The 27,512-nt window shown below is 42.3% G+C and overlaps 1 protein-coding gene across 2 annotated transcripts; it reads left to right on the top strand.

Annotated features, from left to right (window-relative positions):
* The first annotated feature begins 465 nt into the window (after positions 1 to 465).
* On the top strand, positions 466 to 23,320 carry LOC107138792 (agouti signaling protein). Of its 2 annotated transcripts, none has more exons than XM_015481557.2 (4): positions 466 to 592; positions 18,652 to 18,821; positions 20,262 to 20,326; positions 22,914 to 23,320. In XM_015481557.2, exons 2-4 carry the CDS (start codon positions 18,662 to 18,664, stop codon positions 23,088 to 23,090), a joined length of 402 nt encoding a protein of 133 aa, XP_015337043.1. In that variant the 5' UTR covers positions 466 to 592; positions 18,652 to 18,661; the 3' UTR covers positions 23,091 to 23,320. The 2 variants fall into 2 exon arrangements, with proteins under 2 accessions (XP_015337043.1, XP_048667055.1); XM_048811098.1 differs by having other exon boundaries at positions 22,854 to 23,320.
* Positions 23,321 to 27,512: the final 4,192 nt, after the last annotated feature.

Below are 27,512 nucleotides of genomic sequence, written 5' to 3'. Positions count from 1 at the left end.
GGTGGATTTTACATTGAAATTAGAAAATTATGAGGCCAATAATGAAAGCCTCCAAAGAGATTTTTACTAATAAGGCAGGCCAGGCCTCAGCAATCTTCCCATGTAGGTTTTTACTTCTCTACCAACTGCTCCCTAGCCCACCCAGAATTTCTGAAACAAGCTGCATTAAACCCTACTAAGACAGGATCAGTTTTTTCCAGGTTAACTTACTAGGCCTAAGTTTCATTCTGTCTCCCGGGGTTCTTTCTGAATTGCATTCTCATGAAACTTTGCCCATGGAATATCCCCAGTGTAACCACATCTCTTCTATTCCCTTCTAACCTCAGTGTCAACACCAATTCCATTTCCAAAGACTAAGAAGAAATACAGGGAGACCAGACCACAAAACTTGTGGCCACTGGGATGAGTTGGAACCCACAATGTTGCCTTGGCTGAAAGCAAAAGGATAAGATGGGGAAGGCAGCGCTGGGATTCCCTGGGTCTTTGAAATATCTCACTGCAACGTGCCTTACCTCTGCCTCCCAAGGACAGGGAAGACGCTCTGCTCTGGCTCCCCTTAGTGAGACTGATTGAGGGCAGAGTCACTTGAACTGTAAGTATAAGGAAACAATTTTCTTCTCTTCTGCTGCAAGACTCTATTTCCTTCTCTGTTTAAGTTTCAAATGACATGGGCTGCGAGGGACCCTCTCTCCAAAACAAAGGTTACCCTTTACTTGGGTTTCTTTCTTTTTTTTTTAAATCTGCTCTCCGGGTCTGCTCACTGCTGCTTTTCAACTTATGAAACCTTTCTTCTTTTCACAGTGGGTCTGTAAGAATCTTCCTGCCTATGAAATGGAATGAAATTTGAAATGATATTTGTAGGCATGCTGGTTGTTTTCTTATTCTTGTGTTTGAAATTTCAAACAAGTAACAGCAAACCTCTGCTGCAAGATGAAAAACAAAGTTCCTTGCCTCCACTCCTTGGTGGAAAGTATACCAAGTTCAGCTGGCAATTTTAATTTGCTTCCAGAATGAGTAAAGAACTTCTTAGTCATCAGTCATTTCTTGGAAACTTAAACAGATCTATTTGATTCACTTTTGAAGGTCAAAGTAGTTAAGAGGGGGTTAGCATAAAGAAAGCAACTGATCTTCTGCTAACCAGTTGCTTCTAATTTCTTTTTACCCTGCTTTTTCCATTTCCTCACAGTAAAAAAGTAAATTTTTTTTAAAAAAATAAGTTATTTTAAGAAAGAAGTAGTCCTAAATAGCAATCCTGACCCAGAGTCACACTCTAATGTTTCTTTAGATGTTTTCAGAAAGTGTTTGTAGAGTCCGATTTGTAATGGCTCTTACAAAACAGAATTTAGCTTTGGGGGATCCATCTGCAGGTGCAGCACTGGTTCGTTTCATATTCATTGGAACCCAAATTCCATTTATTAAAGACTTTCCTTTTCCGTTCTAAGTGTTCAATTTGAATTGAGTAGATCCTCGTTTTGACAAATATTAATGCCCATTAGGTGAAAGCTTGAGCTAATGTCCTCAATTGTGGGTAAGTTTGCTCTGCTTCAGCAACATTAGACATTAGTTCTGCTGTTTCCTTTGGATAGGCTCTAGGAGATGAAATGGATGGCATGTTGGAGCCACTTTTGGTTTTCTTTGGTTATTTGGGGGGCTTAATAAGATCAAGAGATCTTGAGCCCCTCCAAAAAGCACTTTCACAGGTGTGTGTCTTGAAGACTTTTCTGCTTTCTCCAAACAGAACCTATTCAAACATATCCTGAAGGTTTGCTCAGCTGAATTTCCTCGGTTCTGACTTGATCCTTTCCAGCAGAAAATTTCACCTGACATCAAAAGTGTCTTTCTTCCTTCTATTGTAAAGTTTTTGAAAGCTATAGCAGACCAGTGGCTTACCTTCAGCCATGCTTAATGGATGCCAAATGAATTCAAATAAAAAGAACTCAGAAAATCAAAAGACAGTATGATTACTGGGGCAAAGAAGAGGTAGAGAAGTGGTTTCTAAAGAACAAAAATAAAATCAATATAGCACCCCAAAGGTCTTTGTGGAGTAATGATAGATAAAGCAGGCTGACGTGAACGATGACAAGGAGATTTAAAGCAATTGCTTTAGCAGCTCTTACCAGCACTGTATTCCCTGTATAGTAACAGTGGGTATCTGGGAAGCCTGGACTCCTGTTCCAGTGGAATAGGGAGACAGATTCCATATTGACAAACAGCAGCCTGGATGACTCTTGTGTTGTTTTAGTTCTGCTTCTGACTGACGAGTGATAAGTTGGGGTCCCTACAGCCCCCTTTAGCAATTAATTTGCTAGAGAAATTCACAAAACTTGGGGAAACACTTGTGTTTACCAAGTTATTAGAAATGATATCACAAAGGATAATGATGAACGACAGTGAACAAGGACACAGGGCAAGGTTTGGGCAAGGAGGCACACAGCTTCCATGAGCGCCTCTGGTGCACCATCCTCCAAGAACCTCCATGTGATCAGCTGTCCCAACATTCTCTGAACTTTGCCTTTTGGGGTTTTATGAAGGCTTCATTACAAAGCCATGATTGATTAAATCATTGACCAGCATAACCATCAGTCATTTTACTCTCCCTGGAGGCTGGGGGTGGAGCTCAGAATTCTAACCCTTTAATTTTTCCTTAGTCCTTCCCCTAACCAGTCTGCCGCAGTCTGGCTGGGCACAATCAGGAGCCACTTGTCAAAAGAAACTAACTATTTTTAGAACCACACACGCCAAACAAAACAGCCTCTCAGGAAAAACCCTCAGAGCCTCAACTGCCACCACCGGCTTTCCACAAGCCTCTCTCTCCCCCACAAGCTTCTCTCCACCTCCCACAATCCTCCTGCTCTTGAGGCGGATTGGCTGGGTCACGTGGGCGGAGCCAAAAAAGTCCCCCAATGAGCAGCTCCGTGGTCTGAAAGGGCAGGGAAACAGCCCAATGAGCATCACCGCAGAGGAGCCAATCAGCTAGATGTTGCTGGGGCCGCTGTGAGCCAATCATCAGCCTGCAGCTGGAAGTTTGCTGGGGCCCCTTCGGCTGTGGCTCTCAACACCAGTCCCCATCCTGAAGCTACATTGGGGCTGCCAAGCATCAGTCAACTCATTCACATACAGAGAGATATTTACCACTTTGCAGATTCCAGAACTTTAAGATTTCTATGCTAGAAAATAGGAAGACCAAATATATGTTTTATAATATCATACTATCCATTAGAATATTATTCAATTCAGCATCTGTTAGGCAAATCAGTCTGTGTGAGTAGATGCAGACCAAGAGATCAAATATGAAGCCGGTTGTGGTGGCACATGCCTATAATCCCAGCAATTCAGGAGGCTGAGGCAGGAGGATCTCAAGTTCCAGGTCAGCCTCAGCAAATTAGGGAGGCCCTAAGCAAATTAGTGAGACCTCATCTCAAAATAAAAAATAAATTAATTAAAAGGGCTGCGGATGTGGCTCAGTAGTAAAGTGCCCCTGGGTTCAATTCCCAGTATCACCACTCAAATAAATAAATAAAGAGATCAAATAATTTTGGTATCGTTAAAGAAAAAATCATTCTGATGCTTATTTAAATGGTAAAACCAACCTTTTACAATAGTGCTACTGCAATCGAGGAGAGAAATTTTGCTGACAAAGACAACTGGGAATTTCTATCCAAAGAGCACAGTGAGGGAGACAATAAATGAAAAATTGCTGAGACATCAAGGATAGGGGGATTCGTGCTAAACCCATCTCACTGAAGTGAGGTCAAAGGCATATACATCAAAGGAGGGGATGAGGAACTTGATTGTATGTCGAGAATGGGGGTTTTTGCTAAACTGACTTAGCAGGATTCTTGCTAAATCTGGGCTAGATAGGCCAAAGATAGGACTGGAGATCTGCATCAAGGCCTAGTTAAGAAAAGGGTTCAGAAGAACCTAACTACAGTTTGGTCAAGGAGAGTCTTTTTCGGTATCCACAGCTTTCTCCTCTTCCCCCCATTTTGTCCCATCTTGCTGCCCCTACCCTACCAACCACAAAAGAGAGGTCTGTACTTCCTTCAAGCAGCCCCTTCCCTTATACATCCCAGACTCTCCACTTACTGAAAAATGAGAAGGCCAGACCCTCGCAACTCCAGATTCAGCATCTCATCTAGCAGATGTGTCTCTGATTCCCAGTTCACTCCCTGATGAGTCAGGGCTTCTCTGCTTTGGGAAACTTGCTCCCCAGATGTGGAAGGCCATCCCTGACAGCCCCACTGGCAGTATTTGCAGTCCCCACCCCTGGGGGAAACTTGTCAATAAAGGAGGAAGAGCTAGTCTTTAAGCAAACACATTCCCTTCCCTTTTCTGGAACATCTTTAGTCACCTGACAGTTGACAACTTTCACTGTGTGTACAGAACTGAAGGAACTCTAAAGCACTTCAACACACACACACACACACACACACACACAGTCACCTAAAATTTCTTTCATAGCAAGTTGGACTGAGCCAGGACAGCCAACGAGAGAACTTGTTTTTCTTTTCTTTTACTTCAGGAAAAGTATCAACTTTCTTGTGTGACTCTGGAGTTGTGCAAACCTGGGATTGACGCCTCTGTTTGACACTCACTAGCTCTGGGACCTTGAACAGTGGGTTTAAGTTTCCTCAGCTGTGATAAGTATCTTGTTAAGAGGATTAGACGTCCATACTATGTCTAGAGCAGAGCCTGCCATATAGCAGTTATTTCAATAAGTGGAAGCTTTTACGATTTTTGTCACTAGATATTTGAGTTGTCTTTCAATAGAAAAAACAATACAGGGGCAGGGATTGTGGATCCGTGGCAGAGCACTTGCCTAGCATGTGTGAGGCACTGGATTAGATTCTCAGCACCACATAAAAATAAATAAAGGTCCATCAACAACTAATAAATTTAAAAAAAAAAAGAAAAAGAAAAAGGAATACAGTGGAAAAGATTGTAGTCTGGACTTTCAATGCTATACCACCATTCTCTGAACCTTAACCTTTTGGGATTTTATGGAGGCGGGATTACAAAGGCATGGTTGATTAAATCATTGACCAACTTAACTGCCAGTCACTTTCCCCTCCCTGGAGGCTCGGGGTGGGTGGAGCTGAAAGAAACTTATTCCCCTACCTATTCTGGGCCTCAGTTTCCACATCTGTAGAACCAGAGTAGATTGACCAAACCAGTATTTCTTACACAACATAATACCAGGAGTTATTGAAAATATGTCTCCCGGGTTGGGATGCAGCTCAAGGGTGAAGCATGCATGCATGAGGCCCTAGGTTTTATCCCCAGCACTGAAAAAAAAAAAAAAAAAAGTTTCCCAGGCTCCATCACTGGAGATTCAGATTCAGAGAGCTAGGGCAGACTTTGGGGGCTATGTTTTGTAAAACCCCCACAAAAAAAAGAAAAAGAAAGAAAGAAAGATCTGTGCATTTTACTGTATATGTCTCAACAAATTGCTGTTAGCGTGGAGAGTAAAAAGCTTCCCTGGCAACTCTTAAAGCACAGTCAAGTGTCAGTATCCTGGACAGGGGGATCCCTAGATTCTCCTCCAGTTCCAACATTTTGTTTTTTGTAGCCCCTGCACAGCCCCCTTGCCACTTTTATCCACAAGTGTGATCTTTTACCTTTCTTGGTCATAGTCGTGAACAAAGATATTAAGGAGAGGATGGGGCGGTGGCTCAGTGGTAGAGCACTTGTCTAGCATGTGTGAGGCTATGGGTTTGATCCTCAGTACCATATATAAATAAATAGATAGATAGATATCCATTGACAACTAAAATATATGTATATTTAAAAAAAGATGTTAAGGAGAGTTAGAATCCTAAACCTATCACAGCACTTAGATAAGGAACACTGATACAGGACTTTCAGGCCTCAGCAGGACAGCACAGAGGCTAAGGACAATACATTTGCCATCTGGTAACCTGTCTCGTTGGTCAAAGGGATCAGCAAATTAGGATTGTCTGTTGTTGGTTCTTTAGTGTCTGCTTTATCCTGGGCATTGCTGGTGTTGACAGCAGCAAAATGAATGTGAGAGCAAGACACCTGTCTTTGTGGAATTTAGACTCTACAAGGGAGAGAAAACCAACAGGAAGATAGAGATAATTATGAAGTATGGTAGGTACTGTGAAAGAAACAGGATGGATAGGATAGAGCAGGAAGGACACTGAGAGGGATCAAAGAAAGAGGTGATATTTGTGCCAAAGTCTGACAAAGATCCATTCAAGTGAAAAGCTGAGAAAGTCACAGCCAGAGAAAGAATATTTAGGGCCAAGGGAATGACAAGTGTAAAGGCCTCAAAGTGGGGAAGATTCTACAAACAGGAGCACAATATGTCTAGAATGTAGTGCTTTAGAAAGAGCCTATCAGGTGAAGTCAGAGAAGATAGCAAGACCCTGTATAGGAAATTTTAATTTTATTTCAAGAACAATAGGTAGTTTTAAGGGTTTTAAGCAGGAAGTAATGTGATTTGGATTGTTTCAGGAGAAACAAAAAGCAAAACCAAACTCCATGGGGAGTGGATGGAACAGGACAGAATGGAGACAAGGATGTGAATTAAGTGACTCATTTGTCCAGGAAACAGGGTTTGTCAGATGGGCCTACGGTAACTGTAAGTTTTTGTTTAGTGGCTCAGCAGGGACTTTGAACCTCTGGGACTGGGCTAACCAAAGACAGACAGGGAGAACTAACAACCTCAGATGTTGATGAATTCATCATGCTCAGTTGGCCTTGTCTTTCTAATGTTTCCCCACCAGTCATGGCTGAGGATGATCAAAAGATCCTTCAGAATGGCTCGGTTCCTGAAGTGCCTTTCTCACTCACTAGGAGGCAGTCTTGAGAAGTGAGCCTAATTTATGACTGGGGTGTCTCCAGGCCCCTTTCATCAGTTCCTTCTTTCCTTTTGTGTCCTCTCCCCAGCCTCAGAATCTGCCCTTCTGACACCATGCCCCGAAGCTCTCTGGGCCATTCTTTCTTTCCTTCTTCCCTCTTTTCCTCTTTAGAACTCTATGCTTAGAAAGGAAAATAGAAAACCAATTGCTACCAAATTAACCATGTCTGGGATCATTTGCACTATTACAATAGTAGCCCATGGGACATGTTGTGGAACATGGCTTATTAAAGGGAAGATAGTTTGAAATAGAATATGTCTTTTTTTAATCTTTATTTATTATTTTTTTTAGTCATACATGACAGTAGAATGCATTTTGATATATAATACATACATGGAATGTACGTACATCAATCATATTGTCTATTCTATTCTGCTGCCCTTCCTATCTTCCCTACTCCTCCCCTCCTCTCCCATCCTTTCTCTCTATCCAATCTAATGTGACACACTTTTTTTTTCTTTTTCTCATCACAACATCATATATGTATTCTGTATAACAATGAGGTTCTCCTCCCATCTTCTGTGCAACTCCCCTTCTCCCTCTTTTTCCCTACCACCTCTCTTCCCTATTTAGTGGTAGTCTTCTTCTCATGCTCTTCCTCCCTATCCCATTTTGAGTCACCACCCTTATATCAGAGAAGACATTCAGCATTTGTTTTTTAGGGATTGGCTAACTTCACTTAGCATAATCTGCTCTAATGCCATCCATTTGCCTGCAAATGCCATGATTTTATTATTTTTTAGTGCTGAGTAATATTCCATTGTGTATAAATGCCACATTTTTTTAATCAATTCATCCATTGAAGGGCATCTAGGTTGGTTCCACAGTCTAGCTATTGTGAATTGTGCTGCTATAAACATTGATGTGGCTGTGTCCCTGTAGTATGCTCTTCTTAGGTCTTTTGGGTATAGTCCGAGAAGGGGAATAGCTGGGTCAAATGGTGGTTCCATTCCCAGCTTTCCAAGGAATCTCCATATTGCTTTCCAAATTGGCTGCACCAATTTGCAGTCCCACCAGCAATGTATGAGTGTACCTTTTCCCCCCTGCATCCTTGCCAGCACTTGTTGTTTGACTTCATAATGGCTGCCATTCTTATTGGAGTGAGATGGTATCTTAGAGTAGTTTTAATTTGCATTTTTCTGACTGCTAGAGATGGTGACCATTTTTTCATGCATTTGTTGATTGATTGTATATCCTCCTCTGAGAAGTTTCTGTTCAAGTCCTTGGCCCATTTGTTGATTGGGTTATTTGCTTTTTTGTTGTTTAACTTTTTGAGTTCTTTGTGTACTCTAGAGATTAGAGCTCTATCTGATGTTTGAGGAGTAAAAATTTGTTCCCAGGATGTAGGCTCCCTATTCACTTAGCATATTATTTCTCTTGCTGAGAAAAAAACTTTTTAGTTTGAATTCATCCCATTTGTTGATTCTTGGTTTTAACTATTGTGCTATGGGTGTCCTATTAAGAAATTTGGGGCCTGCCCCCACGTGATGAAGATTAGGACCAACTTTATCTTCTATTAGACACAGAGTCTCTGGTCTGATTCCTAGCTCCTTGATCCATTTTGAGTTGACTTTTGTGCATGGTGAGAGAAAGGGATTCAATTTCATTTTGTTGCATATGGATTTCCAGTTCTCCCAGCACCATTTGTTGAAGATGCTATCCTTTCTCCATTGCATTTTCTCCATTAGCGCCTTTGTCTAATATAAGGTAGTTGTAATTTTGTGGATTTGTCTCTGTGACCTCTATTTTGTACCATTGGTCTACCAGCCTGTTTTGGTGCCAGTACCATGCTGTTTTTGTTACTATTGCTCTATGGTATAGTTTAAAATCTGAAATCACGATACCACCAATTTCACTCTTCCTGCTTAGAATTACTTTAGCTATTCTGGGTCTCTTGTTTTTCCAGATGAATTTCATGATTGCTTTTTCTATTTCTGCAAGGAATGTCATTGGGATTTTGATGGGAATTGCATTGAATTGAAACAGAATATGTCTTTAATCCTATTTTGTAAGTAGTTCCTACTTTGCCTTCTCATAGAACTCAGACCATCAGAGACAGGTTGTCTGAAGGAAGACATTAACTAGAGGCATTAATGATCTTGAACTTCTGTTACTGAATCACAAGGTAGAAGGACTTGGAACAACATAGAATTGACTTTCCATAGGAACCTCAATAAATGAAAATCCAGGGCATTTATTCCTGTCCTTTGTAGCACCGGGGTGGACTCCCTCTTGTTTGGCAATAGACAAGAGTCCAGAGGTAGGTTGAAGGACAGTAGACCAGGAGAAGGCAAAACTTAATCAGGATCTTAAAGGAAGGCAAGATTTGGAGAGGGAGATGGAGAATGGGCATGATATTCTCAACAAGGTAAAAAGATCCTCATTTGTAAATTGGAAGCTACAAGTCCAGGCCTTTTTCTCTTACTGATTCTCCTCCCTCCATTGCAGAGAGCCTTGCTGGGGCGTCAGGCATGTCTATCAACAGCTGAATCTAACTAATACTGATCGAATTTTGTTTTCCATCCCTCATTTCTTTCCCCACCTGGGCAAGTTGGAGCCTGTTTTGGAGTGAACACCACTGATTCACAAACCCTCATCTTGCAGCACCACATATAAATAAATACTTTACTCTGGCAAAAAGAAAAAAAAAAGAAAGTCATCTTGTTCAAAAAGAATCAGAACTTCCATGGTGGCTTGGCTATAAATAATTGCCTTATTCTTAGAAAATAGAAAGACCTCAGAGCCCTGAAACCCTAATCAACATTTCAAAGGGCCTTAATCTGCCAGAAACAAAGACCAAACCAGAGTACAATTTACCTGTGACAGGAATTACATCCTAGTCCTTTTTTTTTTTTTTTTAAGTTTTGAGACAAGGTCTCACTAAATTGCCCTCAAATTGGTTTCAACTTCCTGAGTCCCTGGGATTATAGGTGTGTGCCACCAGGCCCAGCTAAGAATATTTTTTATTTGCTCTAATTAGTTATTCATGACAGTAGAATGCATTTTGAAATATTGTACACAAATAGAGCACAACTTCTCCATCCTCTGGCTATACATGGTGCAGAGTCACTCCACTAGTGTAATCATACGTGTCTATAGGATAATAATGTCTATATCATTCTACCGTCCTTCCAATCCCCAAAGTCTCCCCTTTCCCTCTTCTCTACACAAAACAAAATTCCTTCATTCTTCCCTCCCTCCTCCTCTGCCCTACTATGGATCAGCTTTCGCTATCAGAGAAAACATTTGGCTTTTGGTTTTGGGGGATTGGCTTATTTCACTTAGCATATTCTCTAATTCCATCCATTTACCTGCAAATGCCATAATTTCATTCTTCTTTAAGGCTGAGTAATATTCCATTGTGTATATGTACCACATTTTCTTTATCTATTCATCTTTTTGAAGGGCATCTAGATTGGTTCCATAGTTTAACTATTGTGAATTGAGCTGCTATAAACATTGATGTGGCTTGAGAATATTTTTAAGTGTAGAAAATTTCATGTAACCTCTACAAGAATTGTAACTTGCTAGAAGCCGCACAGTAAGTTAGCAGCAGGGCTGAATCTAGAACCCAAGTTTCCAGATGCTGGTCCATTTTGTCCCCTGTTCCACTGAGATGTCTGATGCCTGGACCCCTGGTTAGATAGGTACAGGTGATAGCTACAAGTACTCTCATTATTAAATAACTTACTGCTGAAACTTTGCTGAGTATAACTTAACATTTCCCTGCATGCACTAACCTCTTCATAGCCACCACAACACATTCAGTGTTAACTTTCTCAATATTGTAACCACGGTGGGCTCCACGAGTGTGCAACTTATGTAGTCACACGCGGTCCCCATGTTTAAAGGGCCTCAAGCTTGGCTTAATGCTCTCCTGTCACCACATTGAAATTCTTAATTTTTTAGCAAGGGATCCTGTATTTTTCATTTTTCACAGGGACCAGCAAATTAGGTAGCCTGCCTATAGCTTACACCCTGAGAGAGAGAAATAAGGAGGTTTCTTCCATTCCTTTTCCCTAATCCAGAGGTCAAGTCATATGTAAATTTTCTTGTGGAGGCCAACTTGTTTGTGTGTGTGTGTGTGTTTTTCTATTTTAATTTTTTTTTAGTTGCAGATGGACACAATATGTTTATTTATTTTTATGTGGTGCTGAAGATCAAACCCAGTGCCTCACATGTATGAGGCAAGAGCTCTAATGCTGAGCTATAGCCCCAGCCCCCAGTTGGTTTTTTTGTTTTCTTTTTGGTTTTGGTTGGTTTTGGGGGTACCAGGAATTAAATCTAAAGATGCTCAACACATCCCCAGCCTTTTTTATTTTTTAATTTGACAAGGTCTCACTAAGTTGTTTAGAGCCTCACTAAGTTTCTGAGGCTTGCTTTGAACTTGCAATCCTCCTGCCTCAGCCTCCCCAATCACTGGGATTGCAGGCATGCACCACCATGCCTGGCTGAAACCAACTCAGTTAACATATTCACTGCAAGAATTATTTTCTTTAGATTGCCTTCATGATTTTAGCTTCCCTTTGTATGGTTCATTGTTAAAGGGATGAGACAAACTTGCTTTGAGATCAAATACTGGTTTCTTATTGGAAACTGGAATCTATGCTGCCACAGTTGTCAACTTGAATGCGGTAATGACAGCAGCATAATCCCCTCGGTAAGCCTCTAGGCTAACCGAGGGCAGATAAGTTTTTAAAAGCCATGCAGGAAGATGAGGCTGAAGAGCCTGGTGAGACCAGTCTGGGAAAAGTCTTGAGGGGCTGAAATGTTGGAGATGCCTCATCCCAGAGTGGGCAGCCACTGAGGCTCTTAGCAGAGTAGACAGCTCCTTGATGCACCCCATGGAGACCAGCTTGTGTTGTAGCAGAGATTGCAATCAATTGTCCAAGCCACAGCAGTGGGCTGAGGATGCCCAGCCCAGTGAGGGACCTGGCTGTAGGTTCTGAGAAGCGGAGGAGTGAGGAGGAGACAAGTTTCCCACTTTGAGAAATGAGTCCTTTTGAAGTCAGAGAACCTCATGACAACTAAGCCCCAAACACCGAAAAGGAGAAAAACTTGGGAAATGTAAGAACTGCACTACTCCAGACTGAGCAGCTTCATGAGGCTTGTTTTAAGGAAACAAAGACCATTTCCCACTTGAAGAGGAAAAAAGAAACATTTTAAGGAACTGGGGCTGGAGTTCAGTGGTAGAGCACGTGCCAGGCATGTGCAAAGCCCTGTGTTTGATCCCAAGCACTGCAAATAAATAAGATAAAAATAAAAACTATCAAAAATTAAGGATTACTATTCTCTGTCAAATTCATGTCTTATTCATTTTATGGAAAAGACTAAAATTGTGTAGCATTACATCCTGGTGCTACCTGAGTGGAACTTCTGAGTTTTATACTCAAGATTTTCATAGGTAAATTTTTTTTCACTCTGAAGAAAAAGAGTCCCACAAATCCCTGAGCCTCATCACAAATCAAGTTTGACTCCCATTCAGCTTTTTTTAATCCTTTGAGGATAGTCAAGTTACATTCGGTATTTTATTTCTATCATCCTTTGTTTTTTATTACAAAATTGTGTCGTGCTTATTTAAAAACACAAATACAAAGTACATAAAGTGAAAAGTGCTTATTTCTACTTCATTCCCTGACCTCAGTTCTGTTCTTAAGGGATAGTCACTATTCAATTATTAATGGATATCCTTCCAGACATTTCATTTTACATACACAAGCATAAACATATTTGAGAATGTTTTGATATTTGTTCACAAAATGAGATTACAATGTTTATATATTTCAATTTGCTTCAATGTTGTATTTGTTTAATATCTTCTAAACCAGCACCAGTCTAGAATGATGTGTTCCTTCCAACAAGACACTCCCCTCTGTAGAACTGAACTATTGCTTGCACAGAAGAAAACCAACAACATCCCCTGCCCTTGTGTGTCTGATCTTAGATGAACACACCCAACTCTGTGCCTTGGATCATAGGAATGTCACATACAAAGAGGTATTTCCTACTCGGGAGGTTGAGGCAAGAGAAATACAAGTTTGAAGGCTAGCCTCAGCAACGTAGAGAAACCCTGTCTCAAAAAATAAAAAGGGCTGGGAGTGTAGCTCAAGGGTAAAGCGCCCCTGGATTTGATCCCCAGTCCCTAGTAAGAAGAAGAAGTTATGGAGGAGGAGGAGGACTTCCAGTTTAGCTCTGAGTGACTAAACACTGTTCACTATCTACTAAAACTTGAGGAGGTAGAGACCCAAACAACTGGCCTCCACTTTCATTCCATGCTTCTTAAATTGGAGGGATAGTCTTTATAGTCCAAGATTAAAATCAAAACTGTATGAGTTTAAGAGAAAATATATACTTCAAGATATGACTTCTATAAATATATATATAGGTAACTATAATTATAAAATACAGCTAACTATATTATTATATTTACACCAGGTTTACCTGGTGTAAATATAATAATATAGTTAGCTGGTCCTGTTTTAATTCCCAGAATACCCTGTATAGGAGATAGTATGATGCCACTTTTCATGGATGAAGAAAGTGAGGTTCAGAATGGTTAAGTGACTGACTTGCCCTCGAAATAAGTGAGGACATGCCATCTCAGAATAGGCAAATTTAGTTGGGCATGGTGGTCCACACCTTGTAATCCTAGTGACTTGGGAGAGTAAGGTAGGAGGATTGAAAGTTCAGGGCCACCTCAACAACTCAGCAAGGCCCTAAGCAACTTAATAAGATCCTGTCTCAAAATAAAAAGGGCTTGGGATGTAGCTCAATTGTTAAGTGTCCCTGGATTCAACCCCCAGCACCAAAAACATGAGCCAGCCATGGGCTGTGTGTGGGAGCTATGCGCATTTGAGCATATGAGAAAACTGGACTGACATTGCTGTCTGATTGGGCTGTGCCATGTATGAGTGCCTTTTCGCTCACTCTGCTGTGATCCCACATAGCACCTGAGATGGGTATGGCTTTCCAAGATGTTGGTCAATCTGCTGGCCACAAGACATCACCAAGCAATCCCCTGAAACCCGACCCCTTGTTCTCTTATAATAGTACCCTTTTGTCTTACTTGGATGGAATATTTTATCAAACAGCTTTCCCCAATAAAAACCAGGGTTGGGGCATGCTCTCTCTTGCCTGTCTCTCTTGCCTCCCTTTTGGGAGCTGAGGCCGAGGAGCCATCACTGCACTTCAAAAAGGTTATTTTGTGTGGTTTTTAGTCGCCAGCCCAATTCACACAGAATGAACCTGATTTAGTCACATGTTGCAACACCCACAAAATAGACAAATGGTATATTGATTATTTCAAATTGAAATCACTAGAGGAAGTGTAACTTCAGGAAAGGGCTATTTGATCTGTTTTTTCTTACATGCAATAAGCCATAGAGATTCTTTGTGAAATGATGCCCTTCACATACCAAGGCCAGAAAATAGCCTTAATCACCAGAGACTGGTAATGGCGGGGTGGGGGGAAATTAACCTGAATAAACAAACTATGAAGTAACCCTTATCTTCCACTAGCTTTTTTACCCCACCCCATACATCCCCAAAATTTACCTCCCAGTCCATATAGCCATTTGTCCTGTCATTACTTCACAAATTTATTGTTCTTTGTTTAAGAAGTATAAAAGCATCGTGCTTTAGGCGTTTCTTTGGACTTCACTTTCTTGTGAAGATCCCCACGTACATGTAAATTTAATAAAATCGTTATGCTTTTCTCTTGTTAATCAGTTTTGTATTAAATGGGTTCCTAGATCCAGCCAAAGAGCCCACATAATAACTAAGAGGGGGTCGAGGGGATCTCTCTCTCCCCTATACCCTCACATAGCTTGTAAGTAGTAAGTCACGTATATCTAACCACAGGGCCTGTATTCTTTCAGGGGCACAGTCCTCCTGTGTCTAACTGATGAGAATAATCCACATGAACAATTAAAGAACAATAAAGTACTAAACAATACAGTATTAAGATTGGAGGAGTTTAGAAAAGGGGAGCACTATTTGGAATGTCCTGGTGCTGAAAGAGAAAATACACTGAATACACTATTCCAACTGGGCCCTGGAGAAGGATGAGATATGACCTGGGCAGCTGAGAGAGTGAATGTTAATGAAGCCAGAGCAAAAGCACAGAGATGGGAGTGGTGTGAAACTTGTTCCACTGAGAATGAGCAATGAACTGGGGTGGACAGAAAATAGAAAATGAGGAATAATTTGAAGGGAACAAAAAGTTAAACTCGGTGACAGGATATATAAAGGTCGGGAAAATGTAAGTCAAAGATGGAGACCAAGATTCTTTCCTTGGGAAGAGATAGTCACTGAACAAAGATAGAACTTATAATGGAGTCAGATCATGCATATATTTAACATCTGCAAAGTCAACTATATGTACTTTGTGAATGAGTAAAGCCAGGAGAGGAGTAATTTAAATAATGCAGGTGATTCTGCTCAACATTTCATCTGGACAGTATCTGCTCTGGGGTGAGGAGAACTAGGAGCTGGGATCTGCTGTGCCGTCAATGAGTCTCAGTTCCTGTCACAGGGTGAAAGTCTTCTGCTATGTGCACATCATGATCCTAATATTCAAAGAAAAAAAATTTTTTCATGCAACAAAATTTTTAAAAGTAAACCAACTACTTATTCTGCTGCAAAATGAAAGGAATAGGAGGATAAAGAGGAGAGAAAGAAAAGGCCTCAGTTGTGGGGAGAAGAGCCATCATTTGCCGTGCTGGAGAAAATTTGTACTCTGTGCAGTTTTTTTCCCTGAAGTCTGACTTTAGTCCTAAACCATTTGGTAAGATGCAACTCCACTGCAATTTGCAAAGGAAAGTATCCTTTAGGATGCCTTGGGTTGAGAGTCAAAGAAAACTCAACTCATACTATCCTAAAACAGTAAAGGATAATAATTGCCTAATCTGTTAAATCCAGATAGAAGATGATCTTCGGGCAAGTTCTGATCCAGTGGTTGAATAGTTTACCGAGGTTCTTTTTCACTATCTGCCCAGTCCATCTTCCACGGAGAGCTTCATCCTAAAACTGGCTCTATTTATAAAGTGACTGCCAGCACTAACCAGAACTGCTGGCTGTATATTACATACCCAGTGAAAGAGGGTTTCCTCAGTCAGATAAAGGCCTGGGCTTCCTCTGATTAGACCATCTCTAGTCAGATGCCATGTCTGAACTGGAGAGGATGGGACAGGATTATCCTACTCGTCATGGAGAAATCAAGGGCTTACCTGGAGATAGGGGTTAGGTCACTGTCAATTCAAAATGTGTATCTAAGACTTCTTCTTAGGGGAAAGATAATAGCTCATGCTAAGGAGACAACTTTTTTTTTTTTTTTTTTTGGTATTGAGGATTAAACCCAGGGGTACTTAACACTGAGTCACATCCCCATTCCTTTTTCATATTTTATTTAGAGACAGAGTCTTGCTGAGTTGCTAAGTGCCTTACTAAGTTGCTAAGCCTGGCTCTGAACTCACGATCCGCCTGTCTCAGCCTCCAGAGCCGCTGGGATTGCAGGCGTGCGCCACTGAGCCTGGCTGAAAAAATATTTTTGTGTTGGTAAGTAGGGAAGATGAGGAGCTTAGTTCAGTACACAAACATTTATTCAGCCAACATTTTGAGTTACTGCCCTGGGCTGGTCACTGTGTCAATTGGGGTCACAAAAATGAGTAGAACATGAACTCTTTTTTTTTTTTTTTATCAAGTAAAAGAGATGAACACTTTGTTCAAGGATAAAACAACCTTTAAGAAGCAGAAGATGGAGCAAATAACTACACTCCAGTCCCAAGACTTTTTTTATATAGGTTTATTAGATTTTATTATTGTTATTAGGGGCTAAAAACCTCAAAGATCAAACTGCCCAGAGCTGGAAAACACAGGGCCTCAGAAGATATTTTAGGACTTAGACCCTGAGGAAATGTGTTGTTCTCACACACAACAAAGGTATGGACTGCCTGAAAACACCTTTATTGCCTCTTTCTGTTTTACATATGAGATTCTCCATGCCAATGTTTTGTTTTGTTTAAGTTGATAGGTTGGTTTTTTGGTTTGTTTGTTTGGTACCAGGAATTGAATGCAGGGACACTCACAATCACTGAATCACATCGTCAGCCATTTTTATACTTTATTTTTACTTATTTTGAGACAGGGTCTTGCTAAGTTGTTTAAGGCTTTGCTAAGTTTCTAAGGGTGATTTTGAACTTGTGATCCTCCTGCCTCTCAGCCTCCTGAGATTTATCTGCCTCCTTCAAAATTCAGCTAGCAAATAAATAAATCCAGTTATCTTATGTAGATGGGCTCATTCTTCTGATACGAACTGGGACTGCAGGTTTGCACCATGGCACCCACCTTTATATTTTCTTTGAGACGGGATCTCAATAAATTGTTTAGGACCTAAGTGAAGTTTTTTGAAAAAAGAGTTCCTCCGATAAATGAATACAAACCACTGATCTAGCCCAATGTGTTCATTTCACCAAGAGAATTGGAGCTCATAAAACAGAACCAGTTTGCCCAAGTCATGCATCTTATTAACAACTAAGCAAAGATAAGAACTCAGTGGTCCTGACTCTCGGGCTAATGCCCATTCCATCAACTTACTAGGCTTCAAGAAAGATATTTTAGGACTTAGACCCTGAGGAAAATTTGCTAGTGACAAATAGATTATGATAATCAGTGCCCAATGATGAGAGAATCTGAAGAAATCAGAACTGAAATTAGGGCTGAGAAGGGTAAAGGATGAACTTCAAAAAGTCAGGACTGTCCCCTCCAACTTCAAAAAACTTGGAATGAGGGTGCAGGTGACTGGTTGGGTTTTCTCCTGCAAGGTAACAGACATACAGAAAATTTGACTCCAACCAAGCTGAGGGCCAGGAGAAGTAGGCTAGAACCTAGCCTGGCTGCTTTACCCAGGAGTGGGTAGGACCAGCATGAACGAAGTGTTTTGTTCTCTTCTCTCCCACAGTAGCTTATGGCTAGGATGGAGGGAACCTTGGAAAAGCAGTTCCAATTGTTTTATAGACACGAATGAAAATAGAGAAGTAGAGAAGGGTGTTGGCAGGGGTCGGGGTAGGGGGTTCCATACTTGGAGGAAGCAAAGATGCTGCTGAAGCTCTTTGAAGATGTTTGAGCAAAACACAGCATTAAGTGAAGAAAACCACTCTGAGATTTATCTGCCTCCTTCAAAATTCAGCTAGCAAATAAATAAATCCAGTTACCTTATGTAGATGGGCTCATTCTTCTGACACAAACTGTACCTGCATTCATTTCCTCTGCATGTGGGAATCTAATACACTTACTTGTCTGAAGGAGCCATTTATTCCTGCATTGTGAACTATCTTATTAGACTTATTCTCTGCATCTTAGTAAAACCTCGGCCACAGTGAGGCACTACTGCAGGACTTTCAACAACTCTGCCCAGGCCTAGGGACTCTTGGGACTATTGACTTTAAAAAAATAATAATAAAACAGAAACAGTACTCCGCCCTCTGGATAGCAGAAACCAACACAATGCATTCCTTTTCTCTTTGCTTCGATCTCCCTCCCTTCCTTCCTTCGTCTTTCTCTTCCTCTCCCCATCCCCTGTTCTCTCTTCTTCCTACATCAATTCCCGTTCCCTGTCCTAAGCCTTTACTAGTCCTCTGCTCTACTGGAACACTTGTGGAACAGGCAGAACAACGTCAGCCCAAAGGAACACAAAGAAAGCAGGCAAGCACATCCTCTTGCCACTACCCCTGACCCACCTGCTGCCAAGCACTTTCGCTGTCCCACTCAGGCCTCTTGGGATGGATATCACCCGCCTACTTCTGGCCACCCTACTGGTCTTCCTATGCATCCTCGCTGCTTACAGTCATCTGGCACCTGAGGAGGAGCCCAGAGATGACGGGAGCCTAAGGAGCAACTCCTCCATGAAAGTACTGGATATCCCTTCTGTCTCTATTGTGGGTAAGTAGCCAGGCGTCCAGCCTCTGGTATCTGGCCAATAAAAGGGGGCTTCAGGATGTCAAGCCTAGTCCCCAAGTTGTTACCAAAATTCACTACCATAGTCATGGGTCCTTCTTGTTCATCCTGTAAAACAGTCCTAGGGGAACAAAGTATCCTTTAATTCCTTGGGTTTGGGAAAGCCCTGCATGCAACCAATCTAAAATGCAGCTTAGCATGTTAGAAACTCTGAGAAACCCTGAAGTCAAGATGCTTGGTGAACTTTGTTCTAACAGCATTTCTGAAAGTTAATGAATCCCAGGACTCCTATCAATGGTAACAAATTTTAGGAAATGCTGGAGAATATAACCAAGTCTGGGATAAACTAGTCCTGCCATGGCAAGGTTTAGAATTGCTGCCCAGGGGAAAATATGAGGGGCATTAGAACCTGGCATTAGAGATCTGGTTTGACTTCATCTGATAATAGTAGACATGGGCTGGGGGAGCAGCTCAGTGGTAGAGTGTGCGCATAGCACGTGCAAGGCCCCAGGCTCCATCCTAACCAAAATAATAATTGACGTACTATGAGGTGGGGGCTGTTTTTATTTATATATCACAATTGAGGAAATTGAGGCTTAGAAAAATTAAATAACTAGCATAAGATCAGAAAGTTCTTAATTGGCAGAGCCAGAATTCAAACTCAAATGAAATGTTAAAGCTCAAAACTAATATCTCTTTATTGCCTTTGTCTCTCCCTAGGAAAAGAGGATATTCTAAACATATCAGGGGATTAAGGGCAGGGAAGGGAGGCAACACCAACATTGACTGATTATCTTTAATATGGCAAACTTCACTTTATAAACACACTCATTTATCCCTGCAAGATAGGTAAATAGAACCCTTTCGCAGATGAGAAAACTGAGTCTCAAGGAGGTTAATGAGGTAACCTCACCTGTTGCATGGCAGGTTCTAAGGCTGTTATATGACAGAATCAGAATTTAAATCAGATCTGCCTGGCTCCAAGCTCTGAGAAATAGAAAGTAGTAACACAGTTGTATCCAGGTATTGATATCCCATTATCCCATTTTCAGGAGATAACAATATCTTTCACCTGCCAGGTTAAAGACTAAAGAAGCACCTGGGGTAACTGAGTGGTGAGGGCTAAAAAGGTCAAAAGACCAGGCCTCTCATGGATATTACAGGCAGATCCCAGAGCCTCCTCAGATTTCCTGTTTGCCTTCCTCAGAGTTCACTGCCCTCAGTTCCTGGCTCCAGGTTAGCAGCCAGGCTAACAAGAACCTGCTGCTGAGTCCCATGATGTGATTCATCCAGCCAAGGCCAACCCCTCCCCCTCCCCCACCCTCTGAGGCCCTCAGCTCCTTCCATTTTTGTTCATCCTGTAAAACATGCTGTAAAAGGGTCCCCGGAAACATCTGGCTTTGTTCCTTCTGTCTCTCTTTGAAGCACTGAACAAGAAATCCAAAAAGATCAGCAGAACAGAAGCAGAAAAGAGGACAAGATCTTCCAAGGTAGGCCTGAGAGTTTTCATTGTGGGGGAGGGTGGATCAGACTTAAAAGGGAAGGACCCCTAAGCCGTGGTTAAAAATGAAATAAAACATTTTCAAGGCCTACATTAACCAAAGAACTCAAAGCTACCTAAAGGATTCCTGGCGTAGAGTCCTCAGGCCCCCCAACCCCCACAGAAGCCCAGGGAGATGAAGTTCACTGAGCAAAATTGCTTACCTACTGAAAAGCATCTTCTGATGCTGATTTAGCCCCTTGTCTGAAAATTCACTATTGCTCAGTCTTTTCCAAGGGGTTATTTCAGAATCACTTCCACAACCTTTGCCATATCTGAGTTTTACCTACTTATTTCAAATCAAAACTTTTAAAAATACAGAAAGATAATAGAAAAACAGTATCACTATTAATAAAAAAATAAGTGAAAATAAAATATTGTTAGTGAAGTCTCACTGGATGGTACTGTCTACTAAATGCTCTAAATCTGAAGCCTGATCTCTGTGTTTAAAAAAGCAGAGTGTTAAAGAAACATTAAGTACATATTAGCATCCAACTGAGCCTTTCAAGTTGAGATATTTAAAAGAATCCTTTCTCATTGTATGATTCAGGGTCATTTAATATTCATGTCTCACCTCAAATCACTGCACCATAATACAGGTCCCCACACTTTGGGAAACACTGGATGTACACATTATCCTGTTTTAATGTGCCTCCATTTATCAGATCAACTGAAACCACAGCAGAACCAGTGGGCTAGGTATAGAGAGGTAGAATCTGGCATACTGTGTGATCTTGAGAAAGTCTCTGCTTCTCTGGTCCTGTTTTGATGGCTCTAGAGGAATGAGCAGGTCAGATGACTGACAGATAATATATAATGGACTAATATATTTACATGCTAGGTACTAGGAATATACAGTGAACAAAAAAGAAATATCCCTGCTTTCACAAAGGTTACATTTTTGTGGGGAAACAAGTGAACAGCAAGTAAATAGAGGTAAAATAAATTCAGATGATAAAGGCTGTGAAGAAATTAAAGCACAATGATGAAAGAAAATGAAGAGAAGACTAGTCAAAAAAAGGCCTAAAGAAAGAGCACTGAAATAAAAACTCAATAACCTAAAGCAGCAATGTCTAATGAACAATGAGGGCCATATATAGAAGTATAAATTCTCTAATAGCCACATTAGAAAAAAATAAGAAACAGCTGCAATTAATTTAATAACAGCCCATCGTATTTAAAATATTAACATTTCAACATGCAATCAATTGTAAGTTACTGAAATATTCATTTTTTATGCTAAGTCTTTGAAATCTGGTGTACAATATAGCTGATGCAGCACATCTCAAATTCAAAGCTAAATCTTCAACAAAGTAAAATGTGGTCCTGATAAAATAAACTTGTGTTTAATGGCTAAAAAAAAAAAAACGAAAAATAATAAGTTTTTACAATGGTTCCGTTTTTAAATTAATTAAAATTAAATAGCCAGGGGTGGGGACACACTTCTGTAATACCAGTGATTCAAAAGGCTGAGGCAAGAGGATCGCAAATCAGAGGCCAGCTTTGGCAATTTAGCAAGATCCTCAGCACTTTTGCTAGGCCCTGTCTCAAAATAAAAAATAAAAAAAAGGACTGGGGATGTAGTGCAGTGGTAAAGTGCCTCTGGGTTCATTCCCCAGTGCCAAAAATAAAAAATAAAGACTGGGGGTGTGGTTCAGTGGTAGAATGACCCTGGGTTTTATCCCCAGTACTTAAAAAAAATTTTTTAATAGAAAATTAAGTTCCTCAGTTGCATTAGACACATTTCAGTACTGAGTGGCTGTGGCTACTTGTACTGGATAGCCAGCAAAGAATGACCCCCAGGCTAGAAAGTAGCAAATTCAAAGATCCCACAGCAAAAATTCATTTGCTATGTAGTCAGAGGTCTGAGGCCAAAGGGGAGTGTGCTGGGCGCACACCTGTAATCCCAGATACTAATGAAGATGAGGCAGGAGGAAGGCAAATTGAAGAGACTCCACCTCAAAATAAAAATAAAAAAGCAGGGGGTGTAGCTCAGAGGCAGAACGCTTGTCTAGCATAACTGAAGCCCTGAGTTCATTCGAAATGCAAGAAGAAACTACCAGAAGGCTTTAAGCTGGGGTGGGATGCGATCTTAGGTCTCCACAAGGTTCCTTCAGTTCCCTGAAGGATGAACCGTAAGGGGCCAAAACGACAGCGGGGAGAAGATAGTGGCCGGCCCTGGGTATCCGCGGTGAGAGAGAAGTGGGGGAACTCCGGATCTACTGTGAAGACACAACTGTGGATAGGGAAAGGGACTGTGGATAAACTAGTTTAAAACGATGGAGCTGAGTAGGGTCCTCTAAGGAGAGAAAAAGGCCAGGCCAAAGCCAGGTAAGTCTGGACAGGGATCCAGAGACAGAAGGGGTGACCTGATTGGGGGAACGGGCAGGGACCAGCTGCGGTGCTCTGTGAGCATGAGTAGAGCGGTCGGTGGCGGGGGTGTCTGGCCCCGAGGCTTCATAGCCCCGAATTTTCAGGCCGAGACGATAAGCACGGCAGGCATGGCCAGTTCCAGCAGCCCGGCATTTCCCCTACAGAAAAAGGCTCCGATGAAGAAGGTAGCGCGGCCCCGGCCCCCTCCGCCCACGCCCTGCGTGGCCACCCGCGACAGCTGCAAGTCGCCGTCGCCACCCTGCTGCGACCCGTGCGCCTCCTGCGTGTGCCGCTTCTTCGGCAGCGTCTGCTCCTGTCGCGTACTCAACCGCAACTGCTGAGTGCGTCCACTCGCGGCTGCAGGAGGGGAAGGGCGAGGCTTCCGGGGCGCGGATTGGGTGGGGCTTCCGGGAGTGGAGGGCTTCAAGGGCGGGGTACTCTAATAAAGTGTATCCTTCTGGGACTAGTGCGGGCGTAGCTATTGGGATTGGGCCAGGGTTTTCAGGAGGCGGGACTTCACGGAGTCAGATTTGAGCTAAAATCTGAATATAGCATTTGTCGGCTGCTCGAAGTTGTGTTGCTGTTTCTTTAAAGAACCAGAAAGCTCGCTATTCCTTGATCGATCCTCCCACGCTGCGAAGTCCCGCGGAATGCGCAAGCGCTACTTTCCTGGGGTGGGAAAGCCCAGTTAGCTCGGCCCACTGCTGCACTCGGATACTCGCTTCTCCACCCAACCTCTGAGCACTGGGAACACCGAGGGAGTGCAGACCAGGCTGGCAGAGAGAGCTATCAAGAAGCCCCCTTTCAGTCTTTAACCTTTTCTAGTTCTAAGAAGCTCTCCTCAGTGCCTTCTTCCTCTCTTCTCAACCACCCCCTAAAGAATATAAGAAATGTTAGAACTCCATGCAGTCTCACTGGGCTGTTGGTTCAGCGGAATTTGCGGACAAAGATGGTCGGCTGACTGACTGGATGTTTGCTGAGGTTTCAACGCCAAAAGGCTCAGGGCTGAGGACCTTAGAGGCTTAGGAGGCTCCCAAAGGTGCCACTGGAGCCCACTCCTCTCTCTAGCTCTCTCTCTCTCCCACAAGGTATTGGGAGCTGGGAAGAGTTTTCTTCCACCCAAAGCTAAATGAATATTGATGTTGATCCCCAGGCATTTTTAACTCTGGAGGCCGAGAGGGTTTGGGCAGAAAGCAAGGATTTAGGGATCTCGCTGGCGCGCTGGTACACGCCTGTAATCCCTTGAAGGCTGAGGCAGGAGGACCGCAAATTCAAAGCCAGCTTCAGCAACTTAGTGAGGCCCTAAGCAATTCAGCGAGGCCATGTCTCAAAATAAAACATGAAAAGGGCTGGGGATGGAGCTCAGTGATTAAGCGCCCCTGGGTTCCAATCCCGGTACCCCCCAACCTCCCAAAAAAGGACCCCCTCTTCACTCCCTACCCTAGCTGTATCAGCAAGTATGGAGGCAGTGGGCCTGAGCTTGGTGTGTATTCAGCAATCATTGTGCTCAATTATCAAAGTGCTGTTGCCAAAAATATTGCAAGCTGTTCCCTGAAATTCCACAAATGTAAGAATGTGAGAAACTGAGGTGCAGCTTTCAACCTCAGGACTGCATAGGCTCCGGGGTACTGTTTTCAAATCAAAAAAAAAAAAAAAGAACTTTTCTCCTTACTCCAACAGCAGAATCATCTGAGAGGGTTTGGACATTTTATTACTCACGTACTGGGGAGGGTGGAAAGCAGGACAGGATAAAATAGAGGGCTGCAGCAGGCTACAAGCAAGGAGAATATATAATATGGTTGCCTGCCTACTGCACAGATGGATTTCTTCAGATGTTTTATAAGTACATTCTTTTTAAAAAAAAAATATTTATTTTTTAATTATAGGTGTACACAATATCTATTTTTTTTAATTTTTATGTGGTGCTGAGACTTGAACCCAGTGCCTCACACATTTGAGGCAAGTGTTCTACCTCTGAACCACAACCCCAGCCCCTAAGAGTACATTCTTTTACCTTACAACCAAGGTCACTCTGCTTTGATCCTCACCTAAAGATTGGAGACAAGGGGAGTGCCCAGTTTCCCTTCTCCATTTCCTTCCTTTTAGCACTGTTTAAAGTCCTTCATTCCTAGGCACTGATTATGTTTACCCCAACAGCAGCATTGTATATTTGAAAACGCCCTGAGAGGGGAAGCACCTAGATACTGCTTTGAGGAATGAGGGGTCAGAGGAAGGAGCAGTGTCTATAAGGAAGTGCCAGCCAGGGTGCAGTGTGACATGGAAATTCCCAGGTCCTTGGGAAGAAGGGTTCCAGCTGACATCAGCTACTTGTTCTGCGTGGCTGGAGGGAACCCTGCCAGTAGGGAGAAGAGCTGAGAAGATACCACTTGTCAGTACCCCTTAACAGCCAGAGCCATTCCCCAATGGTGGTAATAGAAGATAACATTGAAAAGGGCCAGTGCCCTAAAAAAATCTAGAGAGAGGCCATGAGACAAGAAAACATGAATCCCTTACCTCACTGCTGACTAATCACCACAGATCTCTGAGGACAGACAGGCTCAGGGGCCAACATAAGTGGGACCACCTACTCTGACCCTCTTGTCCACTTAATTTTTCCTCTTTCATCATTGAAAACTCCCTTCTTGTCCCAAACTTTTTCCCAGCTGGAGACCCAAATCTTGCCTGTAGTGACATAGCTAATATGGAAAAAATGAGCCAAGTACCTCTCTCCAACAGACCCTGTCTTGGAGTGGTAACTACCTGGACAGATCCCAAAAGATGGGTACTCTCTAGGCTAGGCAAGACAACTGCACACTGGGCAAGTCTTTGTGTCTTTTTGAGCTTCCATTTACTTGTGTATAAAATGGAAAATAATCATTCCTGCTGTTCTCGTTATAAATCCAAGGTATGTTGTTGTTTTTCTGTGCCTAACACAACAACCATGCACACCCACACATAGAAGCTGCCAGTTGCTTATTTTGTTTTCTGTCATTTAGGCTGTAAGCCCACAGGGCAAGACTCTTTTGTCCCTTGTACCATAGTTGTTGCTGAGTAAATGTCATCAATAATAAGAATATTGGGAGCATATTGCAGCAACTGCTCCTGTGTTTTCCAGACACTGTTCACCAGCCAGGCCCCATTTGGCCCCCAGGGTGAGGTTGGGGAGGCACAGCTAAAGATTGAGTGCATCAGTAACAATGCCATTTAGCTGCTGGATACAGACAGCCTCAAACAGAACTAATCCATCCATTCATTATTCACTAACTGTGTACAGGGACCTACTGTGTACCAGGTGCTATAAATACTGTGGAAGAAATCAAACATGGATGCTTTCCCTATAGAGCTATGGTCCAGTGGCCCATGACCATTGGCCCTTGCTAAAGGTTAAAGCAATTGTTAGTATGATTTCTTCTTTCAGACTCTTGCTTCTGTTGACTCAGATCCCTAGTTTAGTATTTACCTGCCCAAGTTTCCCTTCTGTTTGAGATCCTGAGATTCTTGTACATTTTCAGAATTTCTCATCAAATCTTAGGGTCCTGAGAGCATGATTCTGGGCCTCTGCAAAACTCTGCCCAGTTTGATGAGTTACAGTTCCATTGTTAGGAGGATCAACATCATTATTCATCCTTTCACCACCCCCTCCCCGTTACACACACACACACACACACACACACACACACACACACGCTAGAGCTGGGCAAGTACGCCAGCATCGAGCACTGGCCCCCTCTTTCACACACAGGGTGAACTCTGTCCTGGAAAGCTTTGCTTTACCTTTATGACTATTGATTCATAATCATTTCTTCCAGCCTTAAATTTGTACCCAGAGTTTTCACAGTGTGGCCTTTAACAAGTCACTTTCAGTGATACCAATTCCTGTTTATAAAGTGAGGATTAAATCAAAGTATTTTGGTTAGTGTAAGGTTGTGGGGAAGGTGAGAGGTTATCTACAGGACAGGTTTGGAGATCTCACAGGAAAGCCTAAGGGGTGCTAGAGAAGCCAAGTGGCAGAAACCAATGGACAATGTCTTCACAGCAAGGCCACAGGGATAAGTCAGCTTCAACCTCTTCAGTCCTTGTACTTGACCATTTAGAATTCCTCTTCCCAGCAGTCTGATTGACTTGACCTGGTGCCTAGGAAAGGGTGGTCCATCTTGATTGACAATTGACAATTCCAAAAATCCCTGTGTAATATGTAATAATTCTCCAAGTGAAAATCACGGATATGGTTCCTGTGGGGAGCAAAATCCATAATTGGCCCTAAGAGGGGCTAGACTCTTCAATCTATTGAGGACGTTTCCAGTTCCAGAATTCTGACATATTCTGAAGCAATGATTTTCAAATATTAAAGATGCCAGGGCTAAGCATGTAGCCCTGAGATGTTGCCCTGATTTTTTCCCCCCAATGCTGGAGATGGAACCTAGGTCCTCATCCATGCTGGGCAAAGGCTTTACCACTGAGCTAATCCCTCAGCCCCCAGGTGAAACCTTATTTATTTATTTATTTTTGGTGCTAGGGATCAAACCTAGGGGATTCACATCCCCAGCCCTTCTTTTTTGAGGCAGGGTCTCACTAAGTTGCTTGGGGCCTCATTAAGTTACTTACGCTGGCTTTGAACTCTTCCTGCCTCAGTCTCCCAAACCACTGGAATTACAGGAATGCACCACTGCACCTGGCCTCACACTAAGCATTTTAAATTAGTATGTTATGGGGCTAGAGATGTGACTCAGTGGTTAAGTGCTTACCTAACATACGTGACATAC

Source organism: Marmota marmota, unplaced genomic scaffold, assembly GCF_001458135.2.
Source record: "Marmota marmota marmota unplaced genomic scaffold, marMar, whole genome shotgun sequence".
Classification (NCBI taxonomy): Eukaryota; Metazoa; Chordata; class Mammalia; order Rodentia; family Sciuridae; genus Marmota; species Marmota marmota.
This window is presented reverse-complemented; position numbering and strand designations above follow the sequence as displayed.